The 13563-nt window shown below is 40.1% G+C and overlaps 1 protein-coding gene and 1 pseudogene across 2 annotated transcripts; both read left to right on the plus strand.

Annotated features, from left to right (window-relative positions):
* The first annotated feature begins 1770 nt into the window (after window positions 1-1770).
* On the plus strand, window positions 1771-3978 carry LOC114283265 (receptor-like protein kinase FERONIA pseudogene; annotated as a pseudogene). The gene has a single exon (XR_014344349.1). The product of XR_014344349.1 is annotated as a receptor-like protein kinase FERONIA pseudogene (transcript).
* Window positions 3421-6908, plus strand: LOC114283243 (uncharacterized). Its single transcript, XM_082895297.1, has 2 exons — window positions 3421-4591; window positions 6421-6908. Exons 1-2 carry the CDS (start codon window positions 3493-3495, stop codon window positions 6906-6908), a joined length of 1587 nt encoding a protein of 528 aa, XP_082751423.1. The 5' UTR covers window positions 3421-3492.
* Window positions 6909-13563: the final 6655 nt, after the last annotated feature.

A 13563-nucleotide genomic window follows, 5' to 3' on the forward strand; every position in this document is an offset into this window, starting at 1 on the left:
AAAAATTCACTAAATACAAAATTTACAAAAAAATAAATAAAAATAAATTCAGTACATTTTCGTATTTTATTGTATTAAGTGAATTTGTAGTGTATTTTTGCATAAATTTTATATTTGGTAAGTATATCAGGATTAAGTGAATCTAAAAAGTAAAAAAAAAAAAAAATAATTAAAATATTTTTAAAAATCACTAAAAATTAAAAACTTAAAAACCTATTTTTGAAAACTCCAAACCGAATAGGGTCATTGTTTTTTTTTATCCATATGAATAATGGATTATTGATTAGAAGTGAAGGGTTGTTTGATAACTAGATTCAGCACTTAAAACTAAATGTATTAAGTGATAATCCATTAAACCCATTTGATAATCATAATTGATATCACTTAAAAATTGAAGTGTCTCTTAAAATGTAGGATAATTTAAAAAAAAAAAAAAAAAAAGTCATATGAAACTTATTTAATTCTAACTGAATTTATTAATATTAAACATAAGCATCAATATATACTATTACAAAACGTTTAAAAATATACACTATAACAAACTCACCACCACCACCACCAACGCCACCGCCACCGCCACCGCCACCGCCACCGCCACCATTGCTATCATTATCATTACCACCATCACCATGCCACTGTCATCATTACCACTATCACCGCCACCACTACCACCACTACTACCACCACCTTTTTCACCATTGTTAATAACCACCATCATTTTACTACCACTATCATCGCTACTACTACCACTACCATCGCTACCACTACCACTACCATGCCACCTCCACCACTATTAATGCTACCACTACCACCACCACTATGCCACTACCACAACTACCACCACCTTCATTACAATTTGTTATGATTGCTAGAAACACTAGCATTATTTTACTATTGATATTGGTACCACCACCACCACCATTACTATCACTATCACAATATAAAAATTAAAATATATAATTTAAAAATAATAAATTTCAAATTTGATTGTATACGTATCAAACAATTTATTTTTAGTTCAGCATTTAAATTTTTATCAAATAGCTTTTCAACTTAAAAAATTTAGCATTCAGTTTTCAATACTTAATTTTCCGTCTTCAATTTTCAGTTTTCAGCTTTATCAAATACCACCTAAGTGTTAAGTGAATTAAAAAAATTAAAAGAACCCAACATAATATGTCTGTATCCGTGTCCATGTCCATGCTTCATAGTTTATAATTGATTATGGGTTGTAAAAGCATGTCTACGATATGGGGTTGGTAGGGTTTGGTATCTCCTTCGTAAATTTCGAGAGTTGTATTTCATAGGCCATAACAATTCTTTCCTGCTCTTAGTTACTCTTCTTTTTAAGAGTCAAATATTCATTAGTTTTAGTAGACGGGAAAGGACTTTTTGGCCTCTAACTTCCACATAAAAAACACAACAACAAAGTATTATATTTTTTTAGAATAGTGAACAACAAAGTATTTTTAATATGTATATTAAGAAGAAAATTCTATGATCTTATCCTATAGAATTCCCAAATAAAAAAACAAGATCTACCATTTGACTAGGGGAAGTTCATCCAACTTGCCCTGTGTTGATGCTACATACTCTTACACGTTTGCTGCAAAATATAAAATCAAACACTAGACCAAGAAAATTTTCAAATGCCAAAAAATTTCTTAAATGGTTCCACAGTCTCAATCTGTTCCAAGTGCTTAAATTATAGTTAAAAAAGGTAGACTAACAATAGGAAAACAGGCATACCTAGTTGGATCCATGGTTTCAAATCCGCAATAACCTATTTAATTATTCAGTAGTCAACCAATCATAGGTATTAAAAATTGTTAGTGATGGTATGCATAAGACTTAAGTATTCATAATTTCCAATAAGAACTCACTAAGATGAAATAACATCCATTAAAAATTAGAGGTATATTATTTATCCCAAAAAAAAAAATAGAGGTATATTGACCGTGGGCTAGGAGCACAGCCCACCATTGTTGATCTGAGGACGGAACCAATTTGAGTCTTCCATTTCTTCATTTTTGTGATCTTCATGTCTTCTCTCATCCCTCCACTCTTGTCTTCCCCCATCATCTCATTACAACGGTTGATGGACATTCCAAATCCCGTGTGCTAACCACATATTCCATCAAGTAGGGATCCAAATCTGAGAAATATGTCAGCTTTTGACAGAGGGAATACAACTACAAACGGTGTGTATCAATCCAAGGAATTGTGCCGTTGGTTTTCATTTATTGAGGTTCAATCGGCGACCAACAACTTCGATGATGCTTTGCTCATTGGAAAAGGTGGATTCGGTAAGGTGTATAAAGGGTTCATCAATGGTGGAGCTACCATTGTCGCCATTAAGCGATCGAATTCAAAGTCCAAACAAGAGGCAGCAGAGTTTTGGACTCAGATCAAGACGCTTTCCAAGGTCAGGCACACACATCTTGTGACTCTGATTGGCTACTCTGATGATTGCGAGGAGATGATACTTGTTTAAGAATACATGGCCAATGGGACGCATGCCGAACATCTCTACAAAAATAGTAGGCAAGGAAATGGGAATGATATTTATCATCTTACTTCGGAGGAGAGGCTCAAGATTTGTATTGGTGCTGCCCATGGATTGGACTACCTTCATATGGACACTGAGAAAGGTATCATACACAGGGACGTGAAGACCACGAACATTTTGTTAGACGAGAATTGGGTAGCTAAGATTTCAGATTTTGGGTTGTCCAAAATGGTAAACACAAGCCATACACGAACCCATGTTAGCACAGATGTTAAAAGGCACATTTGGTTATTTAGATCCAGCGTATTTCTTGACTCGTAGACTGACCAAGAAATTAGATGTGTATGCCTTTGGTGTGGTTCTATTTGAAGTGTTATGTGCAAGGCCACCGGTGGATACAAGTGTTGAGGAGGACCAAATGGGTCTAGCCCTATGGGCTAAAAAATGCATCAAAAAGGGAACCATTGACCAGATCATTGATCCCTCTATAAGAGGACAAATATCACCAAATTGTCTAAAGGTGTTTGCAGAAGTTGCTAACAAATGTTTACATAATTATCCAAAAGGAAGGCCTACAATGAGTGAAGTTGTGGGAAGCCTCAAGTATGGATTGGCATCACAGGCAATATTCGTATATCTCGACAAAAGGAAATAATAAGTGTTAAAATATATCATCACCTACCACCTCCACTCAACTCACCTACCACACACACTCACCTACTCCCCAATCCTCTCCTATATAATGAGTACCTCACCATCTGTAATTTATACATCAATCTACATCAATCAATAATACATCATTATTTTACATGGTATCAGAGCCATAAGATTTAGGCCTATACTCCTTTCTTTCCGGCGGGCAGCCGGCCGGCAACCTTGCCTTCGCTGCCCGCAGGAGTTTGTCAACACATATCACAAACACATACCTTTACTATTACTCACCACTCTATCATACGCCATTATTCCCTCTAACCTACGCCAATATGGATCTTCTCCTCCTAGAGAAGAGCCTCTTGGGCCTCTTCGTCGCCGTATTCCTTGCCATCACCATCTCTAAATTGCGCGGCAAGAAGTTCAAACTCCCTCCGGGTCCCATACCCGTGCCCGTATTCGGCAACTGGCTCCAAGTCGGTGATGACTTGAACCACCGCAACTTGACCCAATTAGCCAAGCGGTTCGGCCAGATATTCCTGCTCCGAATGGGCCAACGCAACCTGGTCGTGGTCTCTTCCCCGGATCTCGCCAAAGAAGTCCTCCACACCCAGGGGGTCGAGTTCGGGTCCCGAACCCGGAACGTGGTATTCGATATTTTTACGGGTCGGGTCGTGGAGGATGTGAAGAAGAACCCGGAAGCGAAGACCAATGGGATCGTGCTGAGGAGGCGGTTGCAGCTGATGATGTACAATAACATGTACAGGATTATGTTTGATTCGAGGTTCGAGAGCGAGGAGGACCCGTTGTTCGTGAAATTGAAGGCGTTGAATGGAGAGAGGAGTAGGTTGGCTCAGAGCTTTGAGTATAACTACGGCGATTTTATTCCGATTTTGAGGCCGTTCTTGAGAGGGTTCTTGAAGATCTGCAAAGAAGTTAAAGAGAGGAGGTTGCAGCTTTTCAAGGACTATTTTGTCGATGAAAGGAAGAAGTTAGCAAGCACGAAGAGCATGGACAACAATACTCTAAAATGTGCGATTGATCATATTTTTGGAGAGCTCGAATGCTCAACAACAATGGCAGATCTTGCAAGTAAACCAGACACGGAGGGAAGTGGGCAAGACCAAATAGAATACTACAATGATAATATTATGATAAAGAATAGAATAGAATATTATCAATGGAGATCCACCGACCCACTGATTGAATATATATATATATATATATATCTATCTATCTATATATATTTGTTTAATAGCTGGCACCACACCCAACCATTTCTCTTCTTTTCTTTCTTTTCTTTTCTTTTTCTTTCTTTCTTTGCTTCTCCCACCGCCCCACTCCAACCCCTCTTTTCCTTTCTTTTATTTTATTTAACCAATTGCTGTCACCCACTCACTTCATTTTTTTTTTTATTTTATTTCCAAAAAAAAAAAAAAAAAAAAAAAAAAAAAAAAAAAAACACAATTGCTGTCGCCCATCCTCACTTTCTTTAATATATATTTTTTTATTATAATATATATTTTTTTTTCTATCCCTACTTTTATTTTATTTTATTTTATTCTATTTTTTTATCTTTTGTATAATCCTGAAACATTGATTAAAAAAAAAAAAAAAAAAAAAAAAAAAAAAAAAAAAAAAAAAAAAAAGAAGAAGAACTGCACACCACACTCATTTTATTCATGTTGGGGCTCACCCCGATCACCATTTTACACAAAAAAAAAAAAAAAAAAAAAAAAAAAAAAAAAAAACACAAACCACCCACATCCACAGGTGGGATTTTTCTTCTTTACTCTGCCGCCGGTCTCTTCTTCTTGCCTCCGTCCTGGGCGGCCCTTGCCGGTGTTGCCTCCGTGTTTCCCACTCCACTGGGCATGATCACTCCCCCATACTCCTCCACTGCAGCATATGGAGGACCTCCAAATCGGAACATCACGGTGGCCTTCCGCTTCAGCTCCTTGTTTTCTGCCCTTAGCACGCTTATCTCTGCTCGCGCATCCTTATACATGCGTTGGAGCAGAGCCAGCTGGGAGTTTAAATGCTGCACCTCATTTGTCCTACTCTGCAGCCGGTTCGACAAATTTGTGACCGCCGTCATGGTTTCCACGCATGACTTCAGAGTATACTGATTAGCCTCAATATCAGTTTGCATCGCCATTTTTTGCTCCACCGACCGCATCGGAAAGTTCAATGGAGCAAAACCAGAGGTGTTTGGTTGCGGTTCACTGGCCACCGCACCAGTTATTTCTCTTGTGGGCTCGTTCAGTTCTGGAAAGAGCGTGAGCAGGTTCTGGGTAACTGGACGGGAAGAAGAGGCCATGTTTTTTGAGTTGCTAAGTGTTTCAGAGAAGGGTTGGTTTCCGGGTGTTTCAAGATTTGCAGAGACAAGCTCTCCGAGCGTTCAGAGGTTTCAGACTCGTATGCACAGCCTTCGCCTCAACCTTGTTTTAAATAGCCAGGGCCAGCCACGCGCATCGCGCGCCTCTTGCCGCCCGACAAACTGGCACGCCTTTTCATGGCACATTTTTTGATAAAGTGGACACGCCTTTTGATGGCACGCCTTTTGATGAATTGGGCACGCTTTTTGATGGCACGCCTTTTGACAAAATTAGGCACACCTTTTGAGGGTGCAACTTTTACAAGGGTCCGACAAGACTCTGTAAACTGTCCCGACATTGATTCCGGTTAGCTCCTTTTCAGGGTCCGACAAGACTCTGTAAACTGTCCCGACATTGATTCCGGTTAGCTCCTTTATGGGTCCGACAAGACTCTGTAAACTGTCCCGACATTGATTCCGGTTAGCTCCTTTATGGGTCCGACAAGACTCTGTAAACTGTCCCGACATTGATTCCGGTTAGTTTCTACAAGGGTCCAGCAAGACTCCGTAAACTGTCACAACATTGTCTTCTACAACGGTCCGACATGACCCCATAAACTGTCTTCTACAACGGTCCGACATGACCCCATAAACTGTCTTCTACAACGGTCCGACATGACCCCATAAACTGTCTTCTACATCGGTCTGACACCACCATCAGTGTCCTCTACAACGTTATGACACCCCATACAGTGTCTTCACCAACGGTCTGACACGACCATACAGTGTCTCCTATCTTTTTTTTATTTTTATGTATTTTCTTGTTTTGCTCCTCTCTCCAAACTCAAGTTGGTTAGTTTCTATCCTCCTTGAGTTTGCGGGGGGCTGTTAAAATATATCATCACCTACCACCGTAATCTGTTTTTGAGTACTGCACATGTAGCGGCTAAAGGTATTGATCTTGGGTGGAGGAAGTGGAAGAACAATGGTCCTAAGAATGGCGTGTCATGGCGGTTGCGGAAGGATCCAATTGCAGATGTTATCATCCAATCATACCGTCGTTTCTCTCTTGCAGAGATTCAAGCAGCCACAAATAATTTTCATGAGATTCAGGGGATTGGGCTCCGTGGTAATATCGAAGCGTATAGAGGCCACATCAGCCGCGGGAATTTTGATGTGGCAATTAAAAGGTGGAAAGAAGGAACATCAAGAAAGAGGAACTTGGACCAATTTAGGGCTGAGATCCAGGTGCACTTGTACCTCCGTCACCTCCACATTGTTTCTTTAATTGGATACTGCATTGATAAGCATGAGGTGATCCTTGTGTACGAGTATATGGTCCATGGGTCTCTTTACAATCACCTCAATGAAACCAACACGTATTCACTTAACTGGGAAAAGCGACTTGAGATTTGCATTGGTGTTGCATGAGGACTGCAGTACCTCCATGCAGGTAAGAGGCAAACAATCATTCATCACAACCTGAATCCAACCAATATTTTGCTGGAAGAGAATTGGAATGCCAAAGTGGTGCCCAAAACTGAACCAAGTACAGGCACCGTGGGATATATGGATCCAGAATACCTTGGCAATGCAAAATTTACTATAAAATCCGATGTGTACTCATTCGGTGTCATCTTACTCGAACTATTATGTGGTAGGAAGCCAATGATCTATTCAAGGGACGAGGATCAAGTGAATTTAGTTCGTTGGTTCAAAACTAATATCGAAATGGGCACCATAGATCAAATCATTGATCCGTATCTTACTGACAAAATAGCACCAGAATGCATGAAAGAATATGTCAAGAATGCAGAAAATTGCATGTGTGATGAGGGGATTGAGCATCCATCGATGGATGATGTGTTGGGTAACCTCCGGTATGCACTGCAACTGCAGGAGACTTGGCAGAATAGTAATGAACAGTTCGGTACAGTTAAGTCCCCTGAGGCCGTTGCTCGTTAGGATGGCATTGTGTTTGTTGAATCAGCCAGTGGACGAGATATTCATGAGATGAGTTTTACGAGCATAGGGGATTCAGATTGTTTTTCGGGTAATCTGGCATGGTAGCACAACTCTGTGGTCTTTACAATGAGCAAACATAAGGCCTTTCCAACTGAAACAGCATAATGCTGGCCCTGTTAGTGGATTGCTTTCCATGTATGATGTCTGAAGCTATCCACTTGCTATGTTAAAATAAACTTTGTAACATAATGAAATCCACATATTTTATAGACTTTTGTGTATTGTACAATATGGTGTTCCAACTCTTGAATCAGTTATACATTCTACCACCAACTCAACATCTTATTTCATTGACAGGAAAAAGAGATTTAGACCCACCAGATGATTTAGCTCTAGCCTCTAGGGAATTCATTTCGAGTCAAAATTCTCAGAAATACTGACTTCTTTTCCAATTCTCTCATTTTCTGAGCAAATAGGGTACATAAGAATCGACATTAATACGTGTATTTAGTAACTCAAAAATTGAAAAAAAAAATTGAATTAAATTAAATTTTAAAAAATGAAACATTAGATCCTCCAGAACATAATGGAGGGAGATTACCTGGTGGGAAGTGGCGTATTGGAACTGGTACTAGATCTAGTTGTTGAGAGTCCTTACATCCAGCGTATTTCTTGACTCGCAGACTAACCAAGAAATCAGATGTGCATGCCTTTGGTGTGGTTTTATTTGAAGTGTCATGTGCGAGGCCACTGGTGGATACAAGTGTTGAGGAGGACCAAATGGGTCTATGGGCTCACTCAGAAAATATGAGGAAGAAGAACTCCGAAAATATGAGGAAGAAGGAATATATTTCTGTTATATTCAAAACTTCTTATCTTACAAGACCAAATGACATTCCTTATATAGGAGATATTACAAACATCATTATAACCCATTATATGCCACTTACATGTTATATATTACCACTATCTACCACTATCATATTATATACATGCCACTATCTACCACCAACACCACTATCATATTCTATACATGCCACTATCTACCACCAACACCACTATCATATTCTATACATGCCACTATCCTTCACCAACACCACTATCATATTATATACATTAACACAAATTTCCAGCACTCCCCCTCAAGCTGGTTTGAAGATATCTTCCATAGCCAGCTTGCTAGTCAGCTTATCAAATTGCTTCTTGTGTAGTCCATTCGTTAGCACATCGGCTAATTGTTCACCTGTTAGAAGGTAGGTCATACAGATTATGCCAGCATTGATTTTCTCCTTGATGAAATGTTTATCCACTTCTATATGTTTTGTGCGATCATGTAGAACTGGATTATGAGCTATAGATATAGCTGCTTTGTTGTCACAATAGACCTTCATAGGTGTCGGGTAAGAAAGCTTTAATTCTTCAAGAATTCTTTTAATCCACATTACTTCACAGATTCCATGGGCAACAGCTCTGAACTCTGCTTCTGCACTACTTCTAGCTACCACATTCTGTTTTTTACTCCGCCATGTAACTAGGTTCCCACCTACAAAGGAGCAGTATCCGGATGTTGATCTCCTGTCTGTAACACTTCCTGCTCAGTCTGCATCTGTGTATACTTCAACTTGAAGATGTCCATGTTTCTTGAACAGTAAGCCTCTCCCTGGAATTCCTTTCAAATATCTTAAGATCTTATAAACGGCCTCAAAGTGCTCTGCCCCTGGTGAGTGCATGAACTGACTTACCATGCTGACTGCAAAGGCAATATCAAGCCGCGTATGAGACAAGTAAATCAATTTCCCTACAAGTCGCTGATATTGTTCCCTCTCTTTGACTTTTTCAGCCTTAGCAGCTTGTAACTTCAAGTTAGGCTCGATCGGAGTCTCCACCATCTTACAACCAAGCATACCTGTTTCTCCAAGGAGATCAAGAACATATTTTCTCTGATTAACGAATATACCTTCCTTGGATCTTGCAAATTCCATTCCGAGGAAATACTTGAGGGCTCCCAGATCCTTAATGTGAAATTCTTTTGCGAGTTTCTCTTTGAGGGCTGCTAACTCTGCTTCATCATTACCAGTTAAAATTATGTCATCAACATAAACAATCAAAATTGCAATTTTACTGTTTTTTGAATGTTTATAAAATATTGTATGATCTGCTTGACTCTGCGAGAAGCCACAACTGATAACTGCCTTCCCAAAGCGTTCAAACCACGCTCTTGGTGATTGTTTGAGTCCGTATAATGACTTGTTTAATCTGCATACTCTGTCGCTTCCAAGTCTCTGCTCAAATCCCGGCGGTAGGCTCATGAACACCTCCTCTTCAAGATCACCATTGAGAAATGCATTTTTAATGTCAAGTTGATGTAGAGGCCAATCTGAATTTACTGCAAGAGATAACAGTACTCTGATGGAATTTATTTTAGCAACAGGAGCAAACGTCTCCTGATAGTCGATCCCATAAGTTTGAGTGAAGCCTTTAGCCACCAGTCTCGCCTTGTATCTCTCAACGCTTCCATCTGCGTTACATTTTATCGTAAACACCCATTTACACCCAACTGTTTTCTTGTCTTTCGGTAGATCAACTATCTCCCAAGTACCACTTCTCCTTAAAGCATTCATCTCCTCCATGACTGCTAATTTCCAATTCGGATCATCCAATGCTTCCTGTATATTCCTTGGAACAAACAAGTGTGAAATCCTAGATGTGAAAGCTCTATGATTTTTAGACAGTCTTTGATAGGAGAGGTAATTTGCAATAGGATGTTTAATGCAATTTCGGACACCTTTCCTAATTGCTATAGGAACATCAAGGTCGGAAATAGAAGGAATAGGATTACCTATGTTAGAATTTCCCATCTTTACCTTCACCTACTCCACTACACACTCCACTTCACCTACCTCCACTTCACCACACACTCCACTTCACCTAACCCACTATCACCTCCACTACACCTACTACCACATTTTCTTCTATATATAGATTGTATAGGAATTGTAATTAATCAATCTTGTAATACATCAATATAAATCAATCAATAATACAATTCTCTATTTCTCTTTATACATTAAATTTCTACATGGTATCAGAGCTATAGGTTAAAGATCTTGGTGTTCTTCGCCTTCCGGCGGGCGGCAACCTTGCCTTGACCGCCTGCCGGACCTCAACCTATTCCGCTTATTTTCTACACAACACATACCTTCACTTTGAAACCAGAGAACATTTTGCTTTCAAGCCCTCACAGTGATGCAGTGCTAAAGATTGCTGATTTTGGTCTCTCAAGAATTTTACATCCTAATGATCACGCAGAGACAGTTTGCAGGTCTCCACTGTATATGGCCCCAGAAATTCTGCAATTTCAGCAATATGATGCCAAGGTTGACATGTGGAGTGCTGAATGTCCAGTCGTGTTCATGTCTTCCATTTTCCGAGCTCATCCCTTACGGTAATGCCAGGATGAGAGAGAAAGCTACAACACCCATCTCTTCTTTCTTTCAGATTCCTTTTCTCTCACAAGCATATGTCTCACAGACCCATCGTTCCTCACTCTTCTTCAATACCCTTCACTCTCCACACTCACTCCTCCATCACCATCATCAAAACCATCATTCACAATGGACAACTTTCTGAATATAATATAACCCACTATGTTTGTCCTCCACAATGGACAACCACCCACATGCCTTCTCTCTCTCATCTTTTCACTTTCCAACCCACTTTGCATCCACCGCCACTTTCCCCACTTTCCCCACTTTCTTTATTTTATATATATATATATATATATATATATCTCTTTTTTTTATTATAAAAAATAAAATAAAATAAAATAAAAAAAAAACATCATCTCTCCTCCGTTTGATTTCAAACTCCATTATTTTTATTTATTTTCTCCAAACCACTTTCCTTATTTCCCCATCTTTCATTTTTGATTTCAAATATATTTTTATTATTTCTTTCTTTATTTTTCTTTCACCTTATTTTTAATCTTTTTCCAATTCCATTCATACCATCTAGCTTTGCACACCAAACCATATTTTATTCATCTCAGGGATCAACCCCGATCACAATTTTACAAAAAAAAAAAAAAAAAAAAAAAAAAAAAAAAAAAACAAACAAACAAACAACCACATTCACAGGTGGGATTTTTTCTTCTCTACTCTGCCGCCGGTCTTTTCTTCTTGCCTCCGTCCTGGGCGGCCCTTGCCGGTGTTGCCTCCGTGTTTCCCACTCCACTGGGCATGATCACTACTCCCTGCTCCTCCACTGCAGCATATGGCGGCCCTCCAAATCGGAACATAACGGTGGCCTTCCGCTTCAGCTCCTTATTTTCCGCCTTTAGCACACTAATCTCTGCTCGCGCATCCTTATACATGCGTTGGAGCAGAGCCAGCTGGGAGTTTAACTGTTGCACCTCATTTGTCCTACTCTGCAGCCGGTTCGACAAATTTGTGACCGCCGTCATGCTTTCCACACATGCCTTCAGAGTATACTGATTGGCCTCCACATCTGACAGCACCGCCATTTTTTGCTCCACCGACCGCATCGGAAAATTCAACGGAGCAAACTCCGGGGCACTTGGTTGAGGTTCCAGTGCCACCGCACCAGTTCTCTCTCCTGTTGACTCGTTGAGGTCGGGAAAGAGGGTGAGCAGCCCGCGGGAAGACGAAGCCATTTTTCTGGGCTACAAAGTGTTCCACAGTTTCTCTCTCCGAAGAGGCAGAGTTTTTCAGAGCAAGTTGGTTTCAGAGGTTTCAGAATGGTATGCCTCAGCCTCAGCCTTCGTCTTGGTTTAAATAGCCAAGGCCGATCCGCGCATCGCGCGCCACTTGCCACCAGCCGACAAACGGGCACGCAAGCCAAGGCGCCCACGTGCCTCGCCATCATGTCCGGCACACCTTTTGATGAATTGGGCACGCCTTTTGATGGCACGCCTTTTTATGGATTGGGCACGCTTTTTGATGGCACGCCTTTTGAAAAATTGAGCACACCTTTTGAGGATGCGATTTTTTATGGGTCCGACAAGACTCTGTAAACTGTCCCGACATTGATTCCGGTTAGCTCCTTTATGGGTCCGACAAGACTCTGTAAACTGTCCCGACATTGATTCCGGTTAGCTCCTTTATGGGTCCGACAAGACTCTGTAAACTGTCTTCTACAACGGTCCGACATGACCCCATAAACTGTCTTCTACAAACGGTCCGACATGACCCCATAAACTGTCTTCTACAACGGTCCGACATGACCCCATAAACTGTCTTCTACATCGGTCCGCCATGACCCCATCAACTGTCTTCTACATCGGTCTGACACCACCATACAGTGTCCTCTACAACGTTATGACACCCCATACAGTGTCTTCACCAACGGTCTGACACGACCATACAGTGTCTCCTATCCTTTTTTATTTTTATGTATTTTCTTGTTTTGTTACTCTCTCCAAACTCAAGTTGGTTAGTTTCTCTCCTCCTTGAGTTTGCGGGGGGCTGTTAGAATTTCCCATCTTTACCTTCACCTACTCCACTACACACTCCACTTCACCTACCTCCACTTCACCACACACTCCACTTCACCTAACCCACTATCACCTCCACTACACCTACTACCACATTTTCTTCTATATATAGATTGTATAGGAATTGTAATTAATCAATCTTGTAATACATCAATATAAATCAATCAATAATACAATTCTCTATTTCTCTTTATACATTAAATTTCTACAACCTAAAATTTCGATGCCAGAACTCGGGTGGACATTCGGGTCATTAGGATGGACATTCGGGTCATTATTCCTCAGATGAAATCGCTTCCTAGTATAAACCTGAAGCTCAGGATTTAGATCATTTTGTAGTACTTCTCCCCCTAAACAAGAATCTTCTTGACTAGGCACCATAGAACTTGGTTCTCCTAAGTGATCATTATCAGACAGATGTGGTTTTTGTGTAGGATAAATGACATTGGGGAGCGGGATAGAAATATCCCAAAAACGGTCTTCTACTCCACTTGTTGAAATTTCTGTAATATTGATTGATGTTTATTGATTGATATATATTGGATTACAAATTACAACTTCTATAAATAGAAAAGAAAGTGGTAGTAGGTGTAGTGTAGTGGAGGTGGT

Source organism: Camellia sinensis, chromosome 11 (genome assembly GCF_055761805.1).
Source record: "Camellia sinensis isolate YWXY chromosome 11, ASM5576180v1, whole genome shotgun sequence".
Classification (NCBI taxonomy): Eukaryota; Viridiplantae; Streptophyta; class Magnoliopsida; order Ericales; family Theaceae; genus Camellia; species Camellia sinensis.